This window comes from Nicotiana tabacum, chromosome 2, assembly GCF_000715075.1.
Source record: "Nicotiana tabacum cultivar K326 chromosome 2, ASM71507v2, whole genome shotgun sequence".
NCBI lineage: Eukaryota > Viridiplantae > Streptophyta > Magnoliopsida > Solanales > Solanaceae > Nicotiana > Nicotiana tabacum.
The window spans coordinates 123743116-123770550 of record NC_134081.1 but is presented as its reverse complement, the minus strand read 5'-3'; the positions used below and the strand labels follow the sequence as shown (position 1 = coordinate 123770550).

The 27435-nt window shown below is 34.1% G+C and overlaps 2 protein-coding genes across 4 annotated transcripts; one reads left to right on the top strand and one right to left on the bottom strand.

Annotated features, from left to right (window-relative positions):
- The first annotated feature begins 637 nt into the window (after nucleotides 1-637).
- Nucleotides 638-17125, top strand: LOC107789137 (prefoldin subunit 1). The gene is made up of 6 exons (XM_016610912.2): nucleotides 638-795; nucleotides 901-954; nucleotides 1195-1300; nucleotides 2447-2453; nucleotides 2601-2685; nucleotides 16637-17125. The coding sequence occupies exons 1-6, from the start codon at nucleotides 772-774 to the stop codon at nucleotides 16748-16750; spliced, it is 390 nt and encodes a 129-aa protein (XP_016466398.1). The 5' UTR covers nucleotides 638-771; the 3' UTR covers nucleotides 16751-17125.
- Nucleotides 17126-17901: 776 nt separating this feature from the next.
- On the bottom strand, nucleotides 17902-25908 carry LOC107789127 (lupeol synthase-like). 3 transcript variants are annotated; one of them, XM_075238876.1, is made up of 14 exons: nucleotides 25808-25908; nucleotides 25415-25625; nucleotides 24763-24948; nucleotides 22968-23057; nucleotides 22680-22868; nucleotides 22263-22347; nucleotides 21989-22155; nucleotides 21698-21886; nucleotides 20760-20873; nucleotides 20507-20626; nucleotides 20063-20245; nucleotides 19313-19393; nucleotides 18708-18791; nucleotides 17902-18116 (listed from the first exon to the last, which is right to left on the bottom strand). In XM_075238876.1, the coding sequence occupies exons 2-14, from the start codon at nucleotides 25610-25612 to the stop codon at nucleotides 18000-18002; spliced, it is 1803 nt and encodes a 600-aa protein (XP_075094977.1). In that variant the 5' UTR covers nucleotides 25613-25625; nucleotides 25808-25908; the 3' UTR covers nucleotides 17902-17999. The 3 variants fall into 3 exon arrangements, 2 of the variants coding, with proteins under 2 accessions (XP_075094977.1, XP_075094982.1); XM_075238881.1 differs by lacking the exon at nucleotides 25808-25908 and adding an exon at nucleotides 25096-25162 and having other exon boundaries at nucleotides 25415-25542; XR_012703091.1 differs by lacking the exons at nucleotides 17902-18116; nucleotides 18708-18791 and having other exon boundaries at nucleotides 20063-20240.
- Between the last annotated feature and the right edge of the window lie 1527 nt (nucleotides 25909-27435).

Here is a 27435-nt window from a genome sequence, read left to right as displayed (position 1 = left end):
CAACTGTTTAAACTAAATATAGCCGATGTATCATAATATATATATAATTTATGTATAATATATATTTAACTAGTGTATAGTTATTATATGATCTATTTATATCGGTTAAGAAAAATAGAAAATGAATCCAGTCGGGTATTTGTATAAAGATCCCTTAATTTTTTTGTTAATTTACTCGATAAGATAATTACAAATATTTCTCACAAAGAGAGAGGCCCAAATAGTAACTGCTTGTTGCTACTATTTTTTGTTTTCTTTAGCCGGGGATATATTGGAAACAGCCAATCTACATTCAACATTGTGCCCACACTACCCGGGCAAGTGCACAAATAGCTATTTTTATGGATACTATTTAGAAATTAACGAGTATTTATTTTGTCCTGAAATTTTAAACTAAAAATCTTAACTTCAGATCAATTCAAGATATTTTTATCTTGAAAAATTAGACTAAAAAACTGAAATTCAGGACACACTGACTAATTCCTAAATAACAGTTATTTTAGAGCGGCTACTGGTGTCATTTCTACGCACTACCCTTCCCATATTAGAATGAGTTTGTTGTAGAGAGGCCCAAATAAAGTCGCCGCAATTTCCACAAATCAAGGCCCAAAACAAGAATTGGGCCAGAATTATCAACTCAAAGTAACAGCAACAACATACTTTTCACTGTTAGTCTCTTCTCTTGTTGGCAAATCTCACTCAGCTTCAGAAAGTAGAATCATATACTAGGGCTTCAGCTTCTGTATCAGCACTCGGAATTGAAGGTGAAAAATGGCCGACGAAGCAAATAGAGCCGTAAGATATCATTAGCTTTTCCCTTTCAAAATTATGTATCTTTTTTTTTGTTCGGATTTTTACTTATTATAGCTCGGATTAATTGCCATTTGTTTCCTTCAACAGGCTTTCATTGAAATTCAAGGTCGCATGATTGAGACTACCGGGAAATTGAAGCAGGTAAGGAAAACTTATTAGTAATTTTTCTCTGCGAGATCGATTTAAATAAAAAAGAAACAATTTTTATTGTGCTTAGAGGAGAAATTGAATAATTTCTGGTTTTCTGATCCTTTGGATTTTGTATCCTAAATAAAAATAAATGGGAAAAGAAGTGCTTAAGATTGGGCACAATTGAACTAGTTGATTGAGATATTTATATATTGTGATCTAACGTGAATAAGAGTTGTTTTGGCGTTGTAGGTTCAAACGCAGATGCGAACTAAAGAAACGGAAAAGAAGCGTGCTTTTTTGACATTGGAGGAACTCAAGCAGCTCTCTGATGATACTAATACCTACAAAGCCATAGGTATGCTCTAAAAAGAAAGATAAAGTTGGTTTGAATTGGTTGTCTAGACAAAGCTAGTTTTGATGGCTTCATCTGATAGTCTGAATATTTTGTTCTTTCTATTCTATTCTCACTTTTTACACCAACCAAATAACTGAAACAAATGAAGGGGTTCACAATGGTTGGTGTATTTCATTTTCTTTTGTAGCTTCTCCTTTCGTCGCAGGTCAAGCGCATTAATCTAATCAGTGGCAAACTATTAGTTTCCATTCAAATAAAGGAATCAATGGTAAATTAATACTTAGAAGAACTGGTTTCTCTAAGAAATCACATCGCAATGTTCTTGTGGTTAATGGAGATCAGAAAAAAGCCTAACAAAGTGAAAAAACAAAAGAAGTTTTATAGAACAGTTGTACAATGTTTTATTAAAGTGGATATGGGTACTTTAAGACCCAACATTTTGCAAAATCTGTGTTGTCGGTATTCGTTTATTAAGATGCATCTGTGGTCATACAATATTGAACAAGACCAGAAATTATATATCGAAGCAAGTAGCACTCATAGAGGTCAAAATGAGAGGTAATTTAAGATGGTTTGGCCTGTGTCTTATATACCTCCAAATGCATTGGTCCGTAGATGTGACTATGATGATTGAATGTGCTTACAAGGGACGTGGCATAAAAATTAAATGGAGGGAAGTTGCTTCAATTGGCATACAATTTGTAAAATTAATGCAGATTTTTCTAAGAACTAAACACAATGGAAGTAAAAGATCCATAAATATGATACCAACTAGCAGGGATTAAGATTTGTTTGTTAAATTACATTAGGTTCAGTATTTGGCACGAGTCTTTCTGGCCAGGTTAGATATCAGGTGTAGGGAAAAGTGTGAGATTTAGAAAACCTCTAGTTTTAAAGAATTCACATTTGCCTGAAAAGACACAGTTTAGATGAATACCTGAAAGAACAATTATTTAGTGTTGGAATTATGTAGCCTCGGATACACTGGAGTAAATATATGAGTTTTCATGTAGTTGACCCAAACCATTTCGGAATTGAGAAAAAAGCTGATTGATTGATTGGATGATTTGTTAATTTTTTGATTTCACTTAAATAATTTTGACCAGAGTTCTAACTTTGTCGTGTTCCATTTTCTTTTTGTTGCAGGAAGAACGTAAGTTTTGAACTGAAGTCTATCATGTCCTGCTGTTATCTGAAAAAGGACAAGGGGATGTGGATCATATATATTATTATTCTGGATTTCTCAAATTTCTGTGCTGCTTTTATATTTATCTCACTTTGAACAATCTTTTATTTTCAGGTTTATCTTAGAGCCAAAGACTGTGTTAATGGATGAGCAAGAGCAAAAACTCAAGGATAGTGAAACCGCAATTGCATCTTTGCAGGTGAATTCTCAAATTCCTTTTTCATTTTAGAATATTGTTGCTCATTGTCATACCAGGCCTGACTTCTTCATAGTTAATAGTTTATTTTTGAGTCACAGAATTATTATGGTAATTAAATAGAGATGTCTCAAGCTGATAAAGTAATGTAGTTTCAAGTCTCAATTTTGACCTTAGGCCTAATATTAATGCTTTGTTCTGAAATTATTAGTTACATAAGTTTTGAAATTTTGCTGTGAACTCATCAAATAAAAAAGTGTTCTATGGTGTTTAAGAGTTCAATCATTCACTTACTTTACCAAAGAGGACCTTGCTCTGAAAGCATCCACCAATAATAAGTCTGAGCTAAATCATTTGGGGAAAAATGGAAACAGAAAAGGTCCACTCTATAGCTTAAACCTCATTACTGGACATCAATTTCTTCCTTTAGCTCTGCAGATGGGAACTTCCTGTTTTTTTTGTAGCTTGCCATTTTCCTTACTTTTCATTTAACTACTATTCGCTGATTTCAGTCTCAATGTTTAGCATATTGACCGTTGGCAGAAATAAATGCTGCTGTGCTGTTGAACGAACTTTAGTTGCCACCTTTACCTAACTATAGTTGGTACATCAAAACCACAACAACAGCTACACAAATTCCAAGCTAGTTTGAGTTTGCTATTATGAATCCTCAACATTCATTCTGCTCTATTTAGTGTATAAAATAAATGCTCTGTTTAGTTATAAAAGAAAAGCAAGAAGAAATTAAAGGAGCACAAGGAAAACATTTTTAAGAATTTGGTTACCTTGAACTATCCAAAGGGATAAGATGACTTCCATCGCTTGTGGACAAACGTCATTTTTTTTAATATCTCAAATTTCACTCATTTGCCTCGATCAACGCTTAGATTGTGTCAATCTTTAATAGTAAAAAATATCATTAAAACATTATTCTTGTGTCTTATCCTACGCATTTTATGATTACCGCATGTTGTCAACTTTTATAATCAACCAAACATTAAAAAGTGATTCCCTAAGACAGAACATTCTTCACAAAAAATTCTCCATGGAAGCCTTTTCTTTCGTACCAAATGCATTTCTGCATATTTTATAATCTTTTAACTTAAGAGGCTGTTAGCATGTAATTTTTGCCCTACGGAAAATATTCCTACAAAATTCACAAAAATAGTTTTCTAGTTGTCTTTGATTTTTGTAGAATTTCTAGGAATTTCTCTTTATTTGTTTGTTTGCATTTGTGCATAGTTAATATCTTAAAATCGTAAAAATCATTAAAAATATTTTAATCTTTATTTCTATAGCATTTTAGGTTTGTAATTGTATTTTTAGGGTTTAATCACCTTTTAATTGCATTACTAAAATACAAAATCACAAAGAAAAAGCGCTAGTCATTTAGGTCATTGTAGCATTTTAGGTTTAATTAATTGGACTTTTTGTTAATTTACCTAGTTAGTTAGGGGATTAGTTCAATTGCTGGATCATTTGAAAATGGTTTGTTTTTGCAAAGAAAATTCGGAATTAGGATGTTTAAAATTGGTTAAGGTTGAAGTTCAATAACAAAGAAGAAAGGGGCCATTTGTTATCCATTTAACTGGGCCAAGAGCAGCGGCCCAGTCCTTCAACAAAATACCCGCCCCAATCCTCATTTAAGCCGGCACAGACCACATCCACAACGAAACGACCCCGTTTTGACTTAAAACGGTCTCAACCATTCATCTTCCTTGATCATATGGCCCGGAACTAGCTCCCCACGCTTGGGGCAGCAAGCAATGCATATTACATGATATGTGTACTCTTTTTCCTTCACTAGAATTTTTTCCCATAAAGTTTTTTCCTAAAAAGGTTTAACGAGGCACATTATCTATGGACATTCAAGGGGGAGTGTTACAAAAATTATGGTGGATGTCCATAACCACCAAAGGAGTAATGATCACTACTCTTCTCCATTATCTCCATAATCTCCCCCATGATCTTCCTCCATGATCTCAAATGCTTAATGACATGTTCAATGACATATTGATGGTATTCTTTGGTATACCTCTATGTAATACTATAAATAGAGGATGAGAAGTGATAATGTATATGCTTGAAAAATACACTTGAATACATGGAAGAAAAAAGAATCTCTCCTCTCTCTCTATATATCTCTTAGCTTATTTTTCCTTGCTCTATATTGTTACTTTGAGCTATATTTCATAAAACGTTATCAGCACGAGACTCTACCGTCTCAAGAAGCTCTTTGAGAGGACTAAGGTATAATTTTTCTCCTCTTTTAATTATGACTGATATTATGAAAGAAAGTTCGTTGCCCTTGAAATTTCGGGCAAGAACTATATGACATTGGTGTTGGATGCTGAAATCCATTTAGATGCAATGGGTCTTGGAGACGCCATTAAAGATAGAAGTAAAGCATCTACCCAAGACTGTGCTAAGGCCTTGGTTTTCTTGCGCCATCACCTTGATGAAGGGTTGAAAATAAAATATATCATAGTCAAAGATCCACTTGTTTTGTGGAATGGCTTAAAGGAAAGATATGACAACTTAAAGTTGGTCACTCTTCCACAAGCATGATATGATTGGGCTCATATGAGGCTCCAAGACTTTAAGTCTGTTTCTGAATATAATTCTGCGATGTTTAGAATTACTTCTAAATTGAAACTCTGTGGAGATAGTATCACTGACTATGATATGCTTGAAAAAATGTTCACAACGTTTCATGCCTCCAATATGGTCTTGCAACAATAGTACCGAGAGAAAGGTTTCAAGAAGTACTCTGAGTTGATTTCTCTTCTCTTGTGGCTGAACGAAACGACGACTTGCTTATAAGAAATCACGAAAATCGACCCACTGGGTCTACACCATTGCCTAAAGTGGATGAGGTGTATTCTCATTATGCTAAGCGTGGAAAAGGTCGTGGCCCTATTCGTGGCCGTGGCCAAGGAAGAAATTTTTCTAGTGTTAATCATTCCCCAAAGAAAAATAACTTCCAAAAGTTGAAAGGGAAAGATGAGAAGCCAAAAGCAAAGGGTTCAGAAACTGAATGCTATCGTTGCGGTGGAAAAGGGCATTGGGCAAATATTTGTCGCATACCAAAAACATTTGGTTGAGCTTTATCAAGCATCTCTAAAGAATAAAGGCCCTGAAACTAATTTTGTCTATGACAACGAATTTGACATCACCCACCTGGATGTGGCAGACTTCTTTGAGCACCCTGATGGAAAAATAGACCACTTGATCGGTGATGGATTCGTGGTTAAAGATGATTGAGTAGTTTGATTAATTTTTTTTTTTTTTTTTTTTGCATATTCGTAGTAACTAGTGAATAAACATCATGTAATCACACTTCTGTACATGAGTCATTAGTATCAATTAGTACTATATATTTTATGGAATAGTGTTAGTTCGTTTTAATTAAATATAGTTCTAGTATTCTATAATAGATTTGTACGCACTTATAATATTTGTGTTCAAGGTTTGTCAGCCTATAATATTTGTGTTCAAGCAAATGATTTTTCTAAAACATACTTGTTGGTAAAATTATTTGACACTGTTTTGTTGTTTTCTTAAACGTCAATTTTTGAAGCAAATGAATAGAAATGACTTGCGTCATATTATAGCTTGCGTCATTGATTCACATAATTAGCTATTTCTCTCTTCACATATATTTAATTCTCAATATATATCCCTTAGTTATTTCAACCAACTTATAACTTCTATACCTTAGAGTATTTATACTGGTTGGAGAGTTTGACTTAGTATTTTTCTGAGTTTGCTCGAAATTTCATTAAAATGTCATTATTGAATAATTAGTTTAAATTTATTTTTTTCCTTTTTCTCTGAAAATACTACTCCCTCCGTTCCAATTTATGTGAACCTGTTTGACTGGGCACAGAGTTTAAGAAAAAATGAAGACTTTTGGAATTTGTAGTCTTAAACAATTCAATAAAGGGCCTAGAGTATTTGTGTGGTTATAAAAGTTTTTCATTAAGGGTAGAATTGTAAGTTTAAGTAAAATTGTTTCTAAATTTAGAAAGGGGTCATTCTTTTTGGAACGGACCAAAAAGGAAATAGGTTCACATAAACTGGAACGGAGGGAGTAATATTTATTCATATACTTATTTTTGTATGTCAAACCATGTGAAGCAAATATGGATATCTCTCAAAACAAACTTGGATCAAAGTTCAATTGTAAAAATATTTGCTTAATTGATTCATGTACGACACATACAATATTCAAAGAGAAGAACCATTTCTCTCATTTAAGTATGTGTAAGACACATGTTACTACAATTTCTGGTAGTAGTAATCTAATTGAAGGCTCTGGAAGAGTTACTATAACTCTGCCTAATGGAACAATACTTATCATAGAGAATGTAATGTTCTCCTCCAAGTCCAAGAGGAACTTGTTGAGTTTTAAAGATATTCGTCGAAATGGATTTCATATTGAGACAATAGATGAGAATAATCTCGAATTTCTCATCATTACCAAGAATGTCTCTGGTCAGAAAAGATTTATTGAGAAGTTCCCATCTATATCTTGTGGCCTGTATTGGACAAGAATTAGTGCAATTGAGGCACATTCTATCGTAAACCAAAAGGTTACTGATTCCAATACTTTTGTACTTTGGCATGATCGATTGGGACATCCTGGATCAATTATGATGAGACGAATTATAGAAAACTCAAATGGGCATCCATTAAAGAATTTAAAGATTCTTTTAAATAATGATTTTTCTTGCACTTCTTGTTATCAAGGCAAGTTAATTATTAGACCATCACCAACAAAGGTTGGGATTGAGTCCCTTGCGTTCTTCGAACGTATACAAGGGGATATTTGTGGACCTATCTATTCACCCACCTACTGGGTCGTTTAGATATTTTATGGTCTTAATAGATGCATCTTCTATATGATCTCATGTGTGCCTATTGTCATCTCACAACCTGGCGTTTGCAAAATTAATGGCACAAATAATTTGATTACGGGCACAGTTTCCTGATAATCCAATTAAGTCTATTCGACTTGATAATGCTGTTGAGTTTTCATCCCAAGCATTTAATGATTATTGCTTATCAATTGGGATAAAAGTGGAACATCCTGTAGCTCATGTTCACACTCAAAATGGCCTTGCTGAGTCTTTGATTAAACGTCTACAATTGATAGCAAGACCGTTACTCATGAAAACGAGATTACCCACTTCTGTTTGGGGTCATGCCATTCGTCTTAGACCGACAAATTATCATAAATATTCCCCGTTGCAATTAGTTTTGGGCCATGAACCTAATATATCCCATTTAAGAATTTTTGGGTGCGCAGTATATGTGCCTATAGCACAACCATATCGCACCAAGATGGGTCCCCAAAGAAGGCTAAGAATATATGTTGGGTTTGAATCGCCCTCCATTATTCGCTACCTCGAAACATTAACGGGAGATTTGTTAACTGCTCGATTTGCAGATTGTCAATTTGATGAGGTATTTTCCCCAAAATTAGGGGGAGAAATTGGTGAAATCAAACGGGAAGTTTCGTGGAAAAATCCATCATTGTCTCATCTTGATCCACGTGCCTCTATTTGTGAAAAAGAGACGCAAAAGATTATTCATTTGCAGAAAATAGCAAATCAAATGCCAGACGCATTTACGGATCTGAAAAGGATAACGAAATCACATATCCCTACAGAGAAAGTTCCAATCCGTATTGATGTCCCTGTTGGACAATCTTCTAGTGTCATAGCTAATGAGTCAAAAGCACGCCTAAAGCGTGGCAGACCATGGGTTCTGAGGATCGAAATCCTAGAAAAATAAAAATAAATGATCAAGATGACACTACGAATGAGTCTCATAAAGAAACCAATGATTTAACCAATCCTGAGATTCATGAGGAAATCAATGAGACTGAGACTCAAGAAAATAAGGAACTATCAATAAACCCAATCGATATTGAGACAGATTTGAATCGATTGAATATAATGGTAGATTATGTCTTTGCATACAATGTTGCATCTAGCATTATGCAAGATAATGAGGATCTTGAACCTCAATCTGTTGGAGAATGTCGACAAAAACGTGATTGGCCAAAATGGCAAGAAGCAATCCAATCTGAGTTGGATTCACTTGCGAAATGTGAAGTTTTTGGGTCTGTAGTCCAAACACCTAATGGTGTTAAACCCGTTGGCTATAAATGGGTCTTTGTACGTAAAAAGAATGAGAAAAATGAGGTACAAAGATATAAGGCACGCCTTGTTGCATAAGGATTTTCACAAAGGCCTGGTGTCGATTATAAAGAGACATATTCCGTTAATGAGATATACATGTTATGGATGCTATGAAGAGACATTCTCCTGTTATGGATGCCATAACGTTCCGTTATCTCATTAGTTTTGCTGTCAATGAAAAGCTTGACATGCATTTAATGGATGTGGTTACAGCCTACCTTTACGGCTCACTTGATAATGAGATATACATGAAAATTCTCGAGGGATTTAAAATGCCTGACGCACATAATTCAAATTCTAGGGAAATATTTTCAATCAAATTGCAAAGATCTTTGTATGGTCTAAAGCAATCAGGAAGAATGTGGTATAATCGCCTTAATGAGTATTTATTAAAGGAAGGTTATATAAATGATGCCATTTGTCCATGTGTTTTTATAAAGAAAATAACATCGGAGTTTGTTGTACTTGCTGTTTATGTTGATGACATAAACCTTATTGGAACTCCTACAGAACTCCAAAAGGCAATTGATTATTTAAAGAAGAAATTCGAGATAAAAGATCTCAGAAAGACAAAATTATGTCTTGGTTTGCAAATTGAACATTTGGCAAACAAGACTTTTGTTCATCAATCTACCTACATAGAAAAGGTATTGAAACGGTTTTACATGGATAGAGCACATCCATTAAGTACTCCGATGATTGTTCGATCACTTGATTTGAATAAGGACCTGTTCCGACCTCAAGAAAAGAATGAAGAACTTCTGGGTCCTGAAGTACCATATCTTAGTGCAATTGGTGCATTAATGTATCTTGCTAACGCTACAAGGCCTGGCATAACTTTTTCAGTTAATGTCTTAGTAAGATACAACTCTGCTCCTACAAGGAGACATTGGAATGGAATTAAACACATATTGCGGTATCTAAAAGGGATTACCGATATGGGCCTAATTTATGGCAATGATTGCAGTCCCGATCTTGTTGGTTATGCTGATGCTGGGTATTTATCTGACCCACACAAGGATCGATCTCAAACATGGTATGTGTTTACATGTGGAGGCACTGCAATATCTTGGCGATTGACTAAGCAATCAATCGTGGCTACTTCATCTAATCACGCTGAGATAATTGCTATTCATGAAACAAGTCGAGAATGTGTATGGTTGAGGTCTATAATACACCTTATTCGAGACAAATGTGGTTTGAAGTATGACAAACTACCTACAAATTTGTATGAAGACAATGCAACATGCATAGCCTAATTGAAGGAAGGATTCATAAAAGGAGATAGGACAAAACACATTTCACCAAAGTTATTTTTCACACATGATCTTCAAAAGAATGGTGATATCAATGTGCAACAGATCCGTTCAAGTGATAGCTGATTTGTTCACCAAATCTCTACCGACGTCAACCTTCAAGAAACTAGTGTACAAGATTGGGATGCGAAGACTCAAGGATGTGAATTGATGCTCTCATCAGCAGGAGTTAATACATGGTGTACTCTTTTTCCCTTACAAGGTTTTGTCCCACTGGGTTTTTCTTGCAAGGTTTTTAATGAGGCAACCAAAAGGCGTATTTCTAAACATGTGTATGCTTTTTCCTTCACTAGGATTTTTTTAATAAGGTTTTAACGAGGCACATTATCTATGGACATCCAAGGGAGAGTGTTATAAGAAAAATCAAATTATGGTGGATGTCTATCTTCCTCCATGATCTTCCTCTCAAATGCTTAATGACATATTCAATGACACATTTGTTCATTTTTCATGCCTATGTAAAGGCATTGTAATAGATGTAAAGAACACACAATTGAAGAAGAAATAAAATCTCTTCCTTCTCTCTATCTCCATTTCTCGTTAAAACCTAATAACGTGTTATAAAATAAAAGCAATTTAGTAAAACATGAACAAGAAATGGAGATAGAGAGAAGGAAGTGACCTTTTATTCGTTCCAGAAACCAAGGGATTCAATCCCAACCTTAACTGGTATATCATGAGAATAAGCAGCACAAGAGAATTTTTTACGAATCTTCTATTTCTTCAATATATGCCAATGGAAATTTCAATTAATTTTTCGCATTGTAATTGAACCGGGATGGCCAATCGGTCATGTCAACTAATATTTGTTTCACTAAACCTCTAGTTTACTTGTGGCACGTGATTGCATCATCATGCTTATACTTGTGTAGTACAAATAGAAGAAAAGTCGGGTAACCTTTCATATTTACCCGGTTTGATTATAGTAATATAAAGATATTCAATCTTCCTTTTATTTATAGTCTCAATATGCCAACCACTTTGGCTAATAAATTTGAAACTCAAAAAGTTTCTTTTGAGACTTACTACAATATCAATGTCATGAACAATTTCATTCATCCGGGTAGTAACAAATTAGTTCTTCCAGAACTCTTAACTGCTTTTGTATTACAAGATCTTTTGTCACACCATCCATATAGTGAATGTCTCCTTCACATAGAAAATCATATCATAATAATCGTCATGGTCATAATCATCATAAGCAAAATAATTTCTTGCTTTAATTTTGCCTTTAATAACTTTTTATAAGGCATGACAAAATATTTTTTTTTTTGACATACCGCATGTACGCGACCAATGACATATCCATGTAACTACACAGTAATATTCATTATCTTTCTTTGTCTCAAACTTCCCTATGTGAGTTGTAGTATTTATCCTACCATGCATAAGTACATTATTATGCATAACCTTTATCACATATATATTTCACATTCACTTTCAGGAATGAGTTTGCATTTACAATGCTTATCACAAGTCACATTTTCAATTGGGCTATAATCATATGGGCATGCTTTATTATTTTCATACCACATTGATTGTAAACATCACATTCATATTTTGAAAGAATATTTTGAGAACTCTTGTTGTTCTCCTTTTTACAACAACAACAACAACAACAACAACCCAGTATAATCCCACTAGTGGGGTCTGGGGAGGGTAGTGTGTATGCAGACCTTACCCCTACCCTGGGGTAGAGAGGTTGTTTCCGATAGACCCTCGGCTCCCTCCCTCCAAGAACTCCCCACCATGCTCTTGGGGTGACTCGAACTCACAACCTCTTGGTTGGAAGTGGAGGGTGCTCACCACTAGAGCAACCCACTCTTCTCCTTTTTACAATTACCATAATGATGACTATTATTATTTTGTTGTTTGGCACCCCCACGTTTATTGGTCAGTCACTTATCTTCATTTATACTTATTATGCACCGCTACCACATTCACTTCAAGAATGGAGCAAATCAAGTGGGACAAGGTCCATGCTTTTTCATGTAAAATACATTATTTTTCTTTAGTCATCATTATATCATCAATATGGTACATTGGGACTCAAACCCAATGGCTTACCTATATAAAGGCATGTTAGGCCATAATGAATTGGTACTCAAATCCAACTCTTATCATTATGAATTGGGACTCACAACATAAGATTGTTGAAAAAACACATCTTCCAAGAACACTTTGCAGACCTTCTAACAATCTGTAAAAAGAAATACTCCAAATAGCAAAGATTATTAAATCTAAAACAAACAAAGTATAATTGCATAAATAATTAATGATAGATAGCAATATTATATGGTAAGTACCTGCATCAGATATGTATATCATTTTGATCTTTTGGTAGAAATAAGTTATTACCTTTTTTTTTTTGGTTTTTAAAGACTAGCTTATATTATAATATTAAAAGGATGTTACAGGGAGCGGCTGCTCTTGGGCAGCATTAGAAGAAGTGCTAGGAATAACATTAACTGCACTATTGTGCATTGCTACGCTGTGACTAATAGTATTACTATTGCTATGGTTTGAGTGATATGGGGAGTCTCTGTGGGAGACATTGCTTGTAGATGGCATGTCCCACAGATTACAAAAAGTGTTTAGTGGTTCATACATGGCAGTTGTACTACTCATTCTAGGTGTTGCATGGCCCTTTTTATCTTGCATGAGAAGGTTGATGATGAGCGGAGGAGGGTCTGCCAAAAAGGTGATGTTACTGCCCGATAATTCCATTCCAAAAAGTGCTAGTCGATCTGCTACCATATTTTGCTCCCTGTAGGTGTGACTGACCATTGGATTACTCAGTTGCCGGATCAGGAACATGCAATTAGTTAGCAAAGATGAGTATTGTATGGTATGTGTGTTCAACATGGATATTACCTGTTGGGCATCCATCTGGATTTTCAGCGGGGTTAGATTGTGATGGACTGCTATTTGCAAACCACGTAGTAAGACCATCAGTTCTATATCTATGACATTGGATGCTTGGTAATGACCCGCATATCCCATTACCCAATCACCTGTGTGATTTCTAAATATCCCCCCAAAGCCTGCTCGTGATTTGTTCCAATGGAATGCCCCATCTGTATTTAATGTGATGAGCCCCTTTGTAGGTGGTTTCCATTTGACATACATAGGCATTGTAATTGTGTTAGTTAAAAAAAGATGTTCAGTAGTTAATTGAATAATTGAATTGATTGAAGGCTGGATCACTACATTTTCAAAACAATTTTTGTTTCGAGTATTCCACAAATGCCATAATGTGAAAGGAATCAGCTGTTTTAGAGGTATGGCATGTGTGTGGAAATTGCCCTTTTGATTAACAAGTGTTTTAAGCCGGATATGGTTGGGAGTTCCCTGGGTGTCTATTGATCGTGTAAGGTGTAATAGTTTTAGATTTTGCCAACAATGATTTGCATGCACACAACGTAGTAGTATGTGTGTAATAGTCTCTTCTTCCACTTGGCAAATGGTGCACATATTTGAGGAAGTGATTCCCAATTTATGCAGGTAGTCTTTGGTAGGCAATCTATTGTGACTAATTAGCCATAGGAAGTGTTTGATTTTGGGAAGCATTTTTAATTGCCAAATCCAACCATGATTGTTGGCATTATTAGGTGAATTAGTGAGAGCTTTATAGCAAGAGCTGACAGAGAAGTTACCCGTGGGTGTTAATCCCCATATTATATGATCGGGGTTTGTCCCATAAGCACTGATGTAAGTATTATTAATTATGTGGATTATCTGTTGAGGTAATTCAAAGGATAGAGGGAGCTAGGGCAGTTGTTAAGTTGAAGCACATTTGCTACTGAGAGTAGGTGTTCATTATTATGTAAAGGCCCATATTCTCGTATTTAAATGTCAATAATTTCAATTTCGCAAAAGTTACTCTTCATATTCAATTAATGTGAACAAATAAAAAAAATAATAGTCCATGTAAACTGATGAAATTTAGAAGAATATAACTATTGAATATAGTAACATACTTTTTGATATATGATACAGTAACATACCTCATGCTGATACAATAACATACCTCATTCCATAAAATATATAGTACTAATTGATACTAATGACTCATGTGCAGAAGTGTGATTACATGATGTTTATTCACTAGTTACTACGAATATGCAAAAAAAAAAAAAAAAAAAAAAAATTTAATCAAACTACTCAATCATCTTTAACCACGAATCCATCACCGATCAAGTGGTCTATTTTTCCATCAGGGTGCTCAAAGAAGTCTGCCACATCCAGGTGGGTGATGTCAAATTCGTTGTCATAGACAAAATTAGTTTCAGGGCCTTTATTCTTTAGAGATGCTTGATAAAGCTCAACCAAATGTTTTTGGTATGCGACAAATATTTGCCCAATGCCCTTTTCCACCGCAACGATAGCATTCAGTTTCTGAACCCTTTGCTTTTGGCTTCTCATCTTTCCCTTTCAACTTTTGGAAGTTATTTTTCTTTGGGGAATGATTAACACTAGAAAAATTTCTTCCTTGGCCACGGCCACGGCCACGAATAGGGCCACGACCTTTTCCACGCTTAGCATAATGAGAATACACCTCATCCACTTTAGGCAATGGTGTAGACCCAGTGGGTCGATTTTCGTGATTTCTTATAAGCAAGTCGTCGTTTCGTTCAGCCACAAGAGAAGAGAAATCAACTCAGAGTACTTCTTGAAACCTTTTTCTCGGTACTATTGTTGCAAGACCATATTGGAGGCATGAAACATTGTGAACGTTTTTTCAAGCATATCATAGTAAGTGATACTATCTCCACAGAGTTTCAATTTAGAAGTAATTCTGAACATCGCAGAATTATATTCAGAAACAGACTTAAAGTCTTGGAGCCTCAGATGAGCCCAATCATATCGTGCTTGTGGAAGAGTGACCAACTTTAAGTTGTCATATCTTTCCTTTAAGCCATTCCACAAAACTAGTGGATCTTTGACTGTGAGATATTTTATTTTCAGCCCTTCATCAAGGTGATTGCGCAAGAAAACCAAGGCCTTAGCACAGTCTTGGGTAGATGCTTTATTTCTATCTTTAATGGCGTCTCCGAGACCCATTGCATCTAAATGAATTTCAACACCCATGTCACATAGTTCTTGCCCGAAATTTCAAGGGCAACAAACTTTCTTTTCATAATATCAGTCATAATTAAAAGAGGAGAAATTATACATTAGTTTTCTCAAAGAGCTTCTTGAGACGGTAGTGTCTCGTGCCAATAACGTGTTATGAAATATAGCTCAAAGTAATAATATAGAGCAAGGAAAAACAAGCTAAGAGATATAGAGAGAAAGATATGAGAGATTCTTATTTCTTCCATGTATTCAAGTGTATTTTTCAAGCATATACAATATCACTTCTCATCCTCTATTTATAGTATTACATAGAGGTATACCAAAGAATACCATGAATACGTCATTGAACATGTCATTAAGCATTTGAGATCATGGAGGAAGATCACGAGGGAGATTATGAAGATAATGGAGAAGAGTAGTGATCATTACTCCTTTGGTGGTTATGGACATCCACCATAATTTTTGTAACTCTCCTCCCTCTTGAATGTCCATAGATAATGTGTCTCGTTAAACCTTTCTAGGAAAAAATCCTAGTGAAAGAAAAAGAGTACACATATCATGTAATATGCATTGCTTGCTGCCCCAAACATGGATGCGGGAGCTAGTTCCGGGCCGTCCGATCAAGGAAGATGAATGGTTGAGATCGTTTTATGTCAAAACGGGGTTGTTTGGTTGTGGATGTGGTCTGGGCCGGTTTAAATAAGGATTGGGGCGGGTATTTTGTTGAAGGACTGGGCCGCTGCTCTTGGCCCAGTTAAATGGATAACAAATGGCCCCTTTCTTCTTTGTTATTGAACTTAACCTTAACCAATTTTAAGCATCCTAATTCCGAATTTCCTTTGCAAAAAGAAATCATTTTCAAATGATCCAGCAATTGAACTAATCCCCTAACTAACTAGGTAAATTAACCAAAAGTCCAACTAATTAAACCTAAAATGCTACAATGACCTAAATGACTAACGCATTTTCTTTGTGATTTTGTATTTTAGTAATGCAATTAAAAGGTGATTAAACCCTAAAAATGCAATTACAAACCTAAAATGCTATAAAAATAAAGATTAAAATATTTTTAATGACTTTTAAGATATTAACTATGCAAACAAACAAATAAAGAGAAATTCTACAAAAATCAAAGACAACTAGAAAACTATTTTGTAGGAGTATTTTCCATAGGGCAAAAATTACGTGCTCACAAGAGTAAGAGGTCTCTATTTTCTGATATCTGATATCCGTTTTCCTAGTAATTACTGCTATGAAGAATTATAGTTTTCCTTTTGCTGTTTGTATGAAACATTAACTGAATATGTCGGTGAAGGGGCAGTATGTTAACATATATTGCTTGTTGGACAGACTTCTAAAGAGTATTTGGAAAAGCATCTGGCAGAGGTGGAGAATAACCTTAGGGAGCTCTTACAACAAGATCCTGGTCTTGCTCGTCAGATTATGACTATGTCTGTAGCCTAGATTTTGTGCTTCTGAGGTTCCTTTTTTTACTCTTTCCTTGAAAAAAAGGAGTTTCTCAAAACTCTTTGGGACTTGCAATTCTAGGTAATGAAAGAACGTTGCGTACTGGCTGTACGAGGAACTTGTCCACCGATTTCTGCCACTTCAACTATTGCTGCTGGGTTAGTTGAACGTTACATATCTCAAGATGTAATTCGTGAGATATGTTGTGTATTAGCTACCTTAGCAATTTTGTACACCTGAATGAAGTAAACTAGATTGAGAAAGAAATGTTTAAATATTGATTGTAAAGAGTAAAAAGGGCTGGGATTTGCAGAAAAGTTTAGGGCACAGGTTTTGAATTATATTAACGGTAACAAGCTTAATATTGACTCAGACCTACTGCAGTACAAAATATTGGTGTCCTTGTTGCTCGTGTTCCTCTTTTTTTTGTTTTTTCTATTACCGTTGTGTTCGGGGGTGACAGTTCACAGCTACATCTCCCATAAGAACAAGTACTGGGTAACTTTGTCCACCAAGGTTAGGTTATGTTAAAAGAAAAGCAATATTATCGGAGCTGAGTTTTTTTGCTTTGCGATTTCGTTCATATAAACATAAAAGTGATATTTTAAGCCTCAAAATTGCAATATTACATGTAAATATAAGAGGATCAAACAAGAGGCTGAAACCACAGGCTTTGTAAGAGGCAAACAACGAGGAAACACCAAATGCCCGACCATGCCGAGGTGAGCACGGGTGGCTTTTCGTTTGCTTAAGAATAAATCGCTCCTCTTTGCAACTACAATTCCAACTTTCTATTATATTGGGAATGTTGCGAATACGTTTACAACTTAAATCAGAAAAAGGAGGATTACAACACGTACGCCACTTGCTTGGCCTCCTCTTTCCCACAAAATAAGTAGAACTACATATACTTAGTATACATGCTTCAACAACAACAATATCAGTGGCGGAGCCAAGATTTTTATTAAGGGCAGTCAAAATATAAAGAAATAACTCACCAAGAAGTCAAGAGGTGTCATTATATAATATACATACATAGTTTAAAAAAAATTACCGAACTAAATAGTAGAATTTTCCGACGAAGGGGTGTCGGTTGACACCCCTTGGGAGCATGTGGCTCCACCACTGAACAACGTCCCATAAGTGACGTCTGAGAAGGATACGATGGATAGGGTGTACGCAGATCTTACCCCATCAATAGACCCTAGGCTCAAGACTCATTAAATGAAAATGAAGTCCAAGGATTCTACTTCAGTTTCATTAGAAAACGTTTGCGATATTCACCAAGAGCCCATATTGGGAAGATATTTCTGTATGATGCATAGTTCAAGGTACAGTTTTTCATAAATGCCCCAGTTATTCCCTGCAAATACATAAGAAATAGAACATTAGTCATTCAGTATTTAAAATTGCTATATATATGCTCATATCTTGGAATGAAAGAATTTTATTTACAATCATATTATTGGATTTTAACCGCCCAACCCACTAGTAAATGTCTGCCTTGGGCCTATGCACGTACGATTTCAAAACGCGTCGCTAGGATTTAATGATTTGTTTGCTTATATAACCAGTATTTCTCCCGTGTTTTGTCGATGTGGGATTCACCGCCTGGGGTGTCACGTACGAGACTCAGCTTCCTCACTAAAGTTTGCCCCACCATCATAAAAGGTTGTACGCAAAGTGGCTCTGATACCATATGTAATAACCCAGTCCACTAGTGATATTGTATGCTTTGGGCTCAGACCCACACAACTTTAAAACGCACCATTAGGATCTAAGACTTGTTTACTTATATATCTCTTCCGTTTTTGTGGAATTCGCCTGGTGTCATATGCATATAATATATCCTCTGTGCAAACTCGTCGCGTTTCTCCAGGAAACAATTTAATGACTAAAATTTCACGGTTCATAGTGAAAGAAAAATTATCATTGTTATAAGGCAGCTTCCTACCTGTTGTGGATAGTCACCATCTTCCATTTGTGAATTTATTAACAATCCTATTCCACGATGTATTGGTGTTGGATCAATTTCTGCCTGAAGGAGAAAAAAAGAAAAGAAAATATATCAACCGACATATATAGTTTGGAACTGATTCACTTATTCCCATATTAAGAAAATTTACACTTCAATTAACTAGTACTTCCTCCGTCTCATATTATCAGTTATGATTACTAAAAATAGTTGTCTCAACTCTCAAACTGTTTGTCATTTTAGAAGTTCAAGACAAAATTGATTGTTTTTTTTTCTTCCTTTTTTACCCATAGTAATAATTATCCTTGAAACTACAAACATCTCAATTATGACTAAATATTAAATGAAGAGAAATTATATCTTAAAACATAAATAAGGGTAAAACAGTCAAAATCTATCATATTTAATATTTTCTCGAGGGACGTGTTAAAAAGAAAGATGAAAGAGAATTTGAGACAGGGAGTGTGTAAACACTAAACAACTTTGCTTTATGATGTAGAAGCGAGCTTTATCATTTCTTAAGTTGGGACTGAAAATAAGACATAATAATTTTTTTTTTTAAAGTACAAGTTTGTAATACAAACCTGTCCAGCGTTAATAAGAGATAACAACGCCCATGAAGTTTGTACCAAATTTGACTGGTCGCCTTTAATGTTCGTATAAACCTATTGAAAATAAGATATATCAAAATTAAAGGAATTAATTAAGAACTGTTAATTAAAAGAAACAAATCAATACAACTTTCAATTTTCTTTTTGTATCCTGTAATCAATTGTCCTAAGCAGTTGTTTGGACACCTAATAATCTTACACCTTATATAACTAGAAATATAGAGATAGGAGCAGATCTACCATGTACTCTACGAGTTCACTTGAACCCAGTTATTTTTGTCCAGATTTCGTATACGTATTAAGAAATTTACTAAAAACATATAAATATTTGACCGTAAACCCAATTTATTTTATAATATTAATAGCTTGAGATTGTTGTGACTTGTGACAATTCAACAAACAACAACAACATATCCAGTGTAATCCCACAAGTGGGATTTGAGAAGGGTAGTATATACGCAGACCTTATCCCTACATTGTGAAGGTAGAGAGGTTGTTTTTGACGGACACTCGACTCAAGAAAAGCATATTCGCAACAATTTTGAAAAAGTATTACTGTAATGGATTAGCCATAGAAAAGGGAAGTAGTAACGACAACAAGATAATAAGATAACCGAAACAAAAGTAACAATAGGTAGAAATAAAAATATGAGAATCATAAACTTCAAATCTTGACTCCGCCGAATTTTGTAAAGGAAGAATAGAAAAGGTATATCTTGTTACCTTGTTTGAATTTGAAAGATAACTCTCACCCCATCCACCATCTGGCAATTGCTTTGACAACAAAAATTTACAGGCCTTTTGAAGGGCATGACAAGTTGGATATGTTCTTCCACAAGCTATTAATCCATCTACTGCAAACCATGTTCCATATGTATAGCAAATTCCCCAACAACCTGTCCTGTACTTATATATTTTATCCTACGTTAATCAATAAAAAATATAGGTCGCACACAAGCTGATTCGGACATTAAAAGGGTAGCCCGGTGCACTAAGCGCCCGTTATGCGCAGGGTTCGAGGAAGGGCTGGACCACAAGGGTCTATTGTACGTAATTTTACCCTGCATTTCTGCAAGAGGCTGTTTCCACGGCTCGAACCCGTAACTTTACCATCACGGTTATAAAAAAAAAAAGAAAAAAGGTAAGATTGAGTTTTTTATGATGAACCTGTGATGCTTTTAGAAAATCATTTGCTTTCTTGAGGGTTGGTCCAAATTCTGCAGCCAGATCACTTGATAAGATTGCTTGGATTGAAAAAACTGCATCCCACGTTTGACAACCAAAGGACTGGAATAATCAAATTGTACTTATCATTAGCAAACTAGTTTTGGCAAATCATAAGGATTTTATGATTTGTTAATAAAATGTGATGATAATTAAGAAAAAAAAAACAAAGAGAAAGGCTAGGTATTGAATAAACCTGAAATTTTAAACCATCTTCAGATATCCAATAGTAATCTGGTAAGCGAGCAATGTGGCGTTTATATGCTTCTGAATTTGGATCTTCCACCCAACAAGCAATTAGACATAGTACCTACCAAAAGAATAATAATATTTTCAATTATCTCAAAGTGACTTTTTGGTTTATTATTGTGTTAATGTTGTAGCAATGTATATGTCATGGTTATATTATCATTTTTACTAATAAGAATTAATTTATATACGCTGATAAGGTAAAGAACTTTTATTCTATCAGTATAATTTTACCTTATTGTAGCCAGTAGCGTAGCCAAATAGAGTGAAGGGTGTTCAGTTAAATACCTTTTATAAGAAAATTATATTATGTATATAGGTCAAAAATTACTTTTTATAAATATATATTAAACCTTGAACACACTTTGTTAAAATTCCTGGTTTCACCACTGATTGTAGCAGGTTGTTTACAGAGGCGGACTCAGGATTTTAATGTGACGGGGGCAACATTATTTTGCTCAACATGTGCCCCCAAAGACTTTTAGTATTTAGGGTGCCAAGTTATTTATAGGAAAAATGACATTGTATAGCCGCTCTCAAAATAATAGAAAAAATATATATTTTTTGTATATATATATATATATATAATATACAAAAATTATACAAATTTTATACATTTTTTCGGTTACCGAATGTAAATAATTGGGATATGGGCTAAAAGTGATAAACTCCTTATTTATATAATCATTTTCAAGGTATATACATATACATATACAATCTTTTTACCGAAATTTACAGGGTCCGATGACGTCTCAACACTACACATAGGTCCGTCTGTGGTTGTCTGCCTTATTTTTCAGGTAATTAATCAGTTATCTTTTAGGTGGTGTGATTGTGTAAAAAAAAATTAGAAGTATAAACTCTTACAACTATATTGTAAGTTACCTTTTCCACACAACCAATGCAAATGTATCTGCTATTTTCATCTTCGTAGCGAATATGTTCCATGGCAAGATTCAAAGCCTTTTCTCTTAATTTAGTAAACGGCCATCTCTTTAGAACTGGCTCGGCAAAGTGATGCAGGAATCCCCAAAGTGTATCTTGTATAAGTGGATGTGGATAGTAAAGATCCTCCTATTCTCATATTAAAAAAAATTAACTATTTTATAAGCAAACTGATTGCGTAAATATTTTTATAACTTAAACTAATAAAAAAAGGGAAGAGAATCCACAGACCTTAGCACATGTATTCCTTGCTTTATTCCAGTCAATTTCATAGTAAGGTTGATTATGAATCTCATCTCTTATGGACTGTACCAAACTAGTGATGGTTCCCACAAATCTCTTTCCATATAAATACGACATGGGCATGTACACCAAACGACCATAACACAACATTTTACCTGCATTACAAAATATATTATATATTTTTTTGGTTCTGAGGAATATTTTTATTACATTATCTTTAAAGTTTTCTCCTTAATATATATTTATGGATATATTTAGAAACCTGGATGAATAGGAAATAATGTAGGCAGTAGCCAAAATTCTGGTGGCATTGGGTTGCAACCATCCCACTCATATACTCCTAGCACCTGAAATTAGTAATGTACAATTCATAAGTTCTTTTCTAAATCGAGAGATTTCAAATATACAAAAGTCTTTCGTTCTTTCTTAAACTCAGCGGTGAAGCCAGAAAATCAATAAGAACACAATCTATCAGTGGACTATCCAAGGGCGTTCGAAGTCTATTTTTTTTATCAATAATAAGTACTAATATTATACCCTATACACAGTATATTATTTTGGGCAAAAGGGTGTTCAGTTGACCACACTTGACCACATATAGCTTCGCTCCTGCTTAAACTCTGTGTCCAGTTAAATACCGTTACATACATTAGGACGGAGAGAGTATTATTATTCATACCGCGAGCCAAAACTTTCCCCAAGAAGGAGTAGCAACAGCAGCACCATGATCAAGAATCCATTTACGTCCTTTAGCCAATGCTTTGTCTTCACCATCTTCTCCTAGCAACCTTAGTGCTATGTAGTTAAATACTGTCCCAAACATAGTGCTATGTCCTTCTATATGAAATCCCCACCCTCCATCTTCGTTCTGTCCACATAAAAATCAGTTCATTAACTATCACATCTACAATCTGTCTGCAATTTCTGAATAATTTATACTGTGTTAATTCATAGTAAATAAAAAGACCTGGTGATTGTAAGTGTAGCGTTTAATCTCTATTTGATGAGCTGGTGATAAAACCGCATTCATGTCTCCCGTGACATACAATGCCATGACCTGTATTAATAAGACAGACGACATATTATAATAAGTTAAATTACACTATAAAATATTTTTTTATACTGCCACTAATTAAACTTACTCATCACATTATAGTATATCCACTTTGACATTAATTACCCTGTTTTCAGTGTCTCTTAAAAAGATAGCCAATTGAGGGAAAATGACGTTGATAATTACAAAGTAAAAAATTTGAAGAATTAGGGTGTGTTTGGTAGGAAAGAAAAGATTTTCCGGAAAATATTTTTCAATTTTTCTATGTTTGGTTGGTTTAAATGTATTGGAAAAGATTTTTCTCATGAACTCATTTTCTTCCAATTGGAGAAAAATATTTTTCCTATTAAGAGAAGAGAAAACATTTTCCAAAACTCTTTTTCAACCTTCCTTACTCTATTCCTCATCCCCACCAACCTATTCCATACCCCCACCCAACCCCCAACCCCATCCACCTACCCCCAACCTCACTCTCGCCCCACCCCCACCCTCACCCCCTATCTAAATGGAAATGTTATTAATAGTACTTTCTTATCATGTTATAGATAGATTACCTTTTTTTTTGAAGTATTACCCCAAATAGCCGCCCACCCAACCATTTAAATTAAAAATAACCGTGGAGGTATAATGTATGCATAATTTATGTATTATATGTGTATAATTATGTATAATGAATATATATGGTTAGAAAAAGTAAACAATGAATATGACCGGCTATTTATATAAAGATCCTTTTTTTTTATTTCAACAAATGAGCATTTTCTTTTCATCATATAATTTTAATAAAAAAGTATTTTCTTTTCATGATGTACACAAAGTATTTTCTTTCATTTAAACAAAATAATGTAGTAAAAATATTTTTTTTCATTTCAATAAAAAAAGTACTTTCTTTTCATAACGTAGAATTTTTTTTTCTTTTTATTTTAACAAAATGATGTAGTAAAAAGTATTTTCTTTCAATTCAATAAAATGATGTAGTAAAAAATATTTTTCTTTCATTTCAACAAAATGATGTAGTAAAAAATATTTTTCTTTTATTTCAATAAAAAGAGTATTTTTTTTCATGATGTGGAAAACGTATTTTATTTCATTTCAATAAAATGAGTACTTTATTTTTATGTTGTAGAAAGAGTACTTTCCTTTTCAACCAGAAAAAAGAGTATTTTCTTTTAGCTATGGAGCACAAATTTCAACGTTGTTTTTGCGTAAAAAAGTAAAGCAACACATTAGTTCTTTGGGTTTGTGCGAATTTTTAGAAGAATAATTAAATTCTTGAAAAAAATAGAGTTCTGGAAATGTTGGATATTTGAGGGGGAGGGGGAAGAGAACAAGAAACATGGGGACTTGGGGGAAGGGGGAGGGGTGGGGAAAGTAGCATAAAAATTTATTTTCCTAAAAAATATTTTCTACTTTCTAACCAAACACTATAAAATAATTTTCGGAAAAGTTTTTCACTCACCAACCAAACAAGAGAAAATAAGTGATAAAACCACTCATTTTCTATGAAAATATTTTCAAGCCTTCATACCAAACACACCCTTAATCTATATAGTTGTCTATCGAATCGCTTAAATTAAAAATAACTGACAGATGTATAACATATGTATAATATATACATAATCGTGTATATTCAATACATAATTTATGTATACCAACTAAGAAAAATAAATAATGAATATGGTCGACTATTTTAAGATCCGAATATTACCAGAGGGGGAAGGAAAAACAAAGGGCCGGCAGATTCAGCCGGCCAGTGCCCATCATTTGCTTGAATTGTTGAGTAGTAGCTTATGGACCTTTTTAGTGTAGTCTTCACTGCTTCTTCTGTTATATTTTCTGATTCTTCTAATTTAACTGCTGCTGGAATTGGTACACATGGATTCTCTTTTCTTAGCTGCAAAATCACTAAAATTATGAACAATGTGGACCTAACAACCACTCCAAAAAAAATAAGGCGAATGTCTAAAAAAGAATGACATATTTCTATCTTAATGATAAATTTTTATAATCATACAAATGTTACAATCAGAGACAGACTTACACTATAGGTTGAGGGGTCATGGGCACCGGAAAACTTCGACAAAAACTCCATATATACTTGCAAATATCTTTAAAAAATAGTCAAATATTAGCATAAGTCCATGTACCGATCCTGGGTCCGCCTCTGATTATAATAAATTTAAGATCACAATTTTTCAAAGTTTCATAGCCACGCAAATGTTATATGACATATTTGAGACGAAAAGTTTTAATTTTTTTTAAAGAAAAAAAATTGTGTCGAGTCAAACTACGAGAAACAAAGTGAAATGGAGGGAGTATTCATCAAATTATGGATTTAATTTCTTTTAGTTAATTAATACCTGCATACGCATGAGTAAGTCAGCACTTTGTTTTTGTAGGAATCTGTTATTCTTGAAATCTTGACGCACTTTCTCAACTAAAGCTCTTTCTTCAGGAGTTCCAGCTTCTGAATCAAATTCCCAATATTGTCTTCCAATGTAATTGTTGGTGGTCTTTAGCCATGGCCCTTCCCCTTCTGCTATCTTTAGCTTCCACATTTTCTCTCCTTATCTGCTCAACTCAAATAATTAAACAAAATAATAAAAATAAAAAAGGACTACTGTTCGTAGCTCTAGCTTTTATTTAGTTCTTTGTGAAGAAAGAGAAAAAGAGAATTGTATGTCCTAATCCTGCATTTCAATATATTATATGCTTTCTTAGTTTAAGAAAAATTAATAAAGCTAATATATTACCAATCTTAAACAAGGAGTATCAAAGATTTTCTCCTCTAATTTATACCCTCGAAGGAATGTGCATGAAAAAAAGTGATGGAAGTTGAGAATGGATTAGAATAAGTGAGTTTTGATTAGTTTCATTGCACACCTCTATATATAGAGAAGATGGGAACTAAGTACGCGTTTGGACATAAAAAAATGTAATTTTTGAAAGAAAAAAAGTAGTATTTGGAGTTAAGTTGAAAAATGATATTTGAAATTTGAAATTTGAAATTATATTTGGACATGCATCTCACTTGAAAAAATATTACAGTTTTGTGAATGGGGAGCCAAGTTTTTTTGAAAATTTTGAAAAAGTGGTCAAAGCCACTTTTTGATTTTTGAAAAACTCATTTTCGAAAAGTTTCCAAAAACTTACAAAATTTCATGAATAAACACATTTTTGAAACATAATTTCGAAAAAAGGGAAAAAAAAAAATGGACAAACGGGTCCTATGTTTTTAAAAAGTAAAGTGGTCCAAAGTTCTTCTAACTTTTACTATTTTGGTCATTAGATGAATAATGAACTAGAGTGTAGGAATAGATGTTTACAATGTATATTAACTATTAAAATATAGATACTCCAATAATTTTTATATCTCATTATTTTGCTTCTAATTTTAACTTGCAGGCTAGGCTGACATAAACATGCAGCCAAATGTACTGCAATATTTATTCCTTGTCTTTCTCTGTACAGTTTTGACTATGAGTTCATCATCACAGTTCAGGGGTGCCGATTGCTGGGAATTAGTACAACAGGCAAATATACACTAAAATGAGACAATTCACTCTCATATAGTTGACTATGTAAAACTTCTTCCTAAATACATTTATTTCTAGGAAACATAAAATATATATAAACTTCTCACCAGTGCCTGTGCTATACCAGCAGGGGAAGAATGTATTTACCATGTTCGGATAACTGAGTGTAGTGCTGATGTGGGCTAGTTTTATTTGTTGGGTTATATCTTGTAACTGGGCTTGGCCCAATTTGTATTTATGTTTTCATTTTTCAAATAGTTAGTAGCATAGTTAGGCCTCATTTGTTTTTTTTAAGATTAAGACGTTTGAATCTGAATACACATATGAATATCAAGATGTGCATTAAGATTAAGATATTTGAATCTGAATACACATCTGAATATTAAGATGTGTATTAAGATCTGAATACTAAATGATTAAAACTGTTTGTATTTTAACATCTGAATGTACAAAAGTTATCTTTATCTGAAAATTAATAAACATAAAATTCAAATAAAATACTAATTAATCTAATATTCTATTATACACACATACACACACACACACACACACACACACACACACACACACACACACACACATATATATATATATATATATATATATATATATATATATATATATATGGTGGTGTTTTGGGACGTGATTGGTGGTGGTTTTGGTTGATGGTAGTGGTTCTGGGTAGTAGCTAGTGGTGATTGGCACTGATGGCGATTATGGTTGAGGATGGTGGTGGTGGATAATAATAATTAATAATGGTGGGTGGTGGTGGTTGTGATTGAGGAAGGTGGCGGTAGTTTATTATGGTAGTAGTGCATGCTATGATTTTTTACGGTGATTGGTTG

Coding starts and splice junctions, on each gene's coding strand:
- LOC107789137 (XM_016610912.2), top strand. CDS start 772: ATGGCCGACGAAGCAAATAGAGCC. Junction 955..1,194: donor CTACCGGGAAATTGAAGCAG/GTAAGGAAAACT, acceptor TTGGCGTTGTAG/GTTCAAACGCAGATGCGAAC. Junction 2,686..16,636: donor CCGCAATTGCATCTTTGCAG/GTGAATTCTCAA, acceptor CTTGTTGGACAG/ACTTCTAAAGAGTATTTGGA.
- LOC107789127 (XM_075238876.1), bottom strand. CDS start 25,612: ATGTGGAAGCTAAAGATAGCAGAAGGGGAAGGGCCATGGCTAAAGACC. Junction 24,949..25,414: donor ACTTACTCATGCGTATGCAG/GTATTAATTAAC, acceptor GTGATTTTGCAG/CTAAGAAAAGAGAATCCATG. Junction 20,874..21,697: donor GCATTGGTTGTGTGGAAAAG/GTAACTTACAAT, acceptor TTCTTTTGGTAG/GTACTATGTCTAATTGCTTG.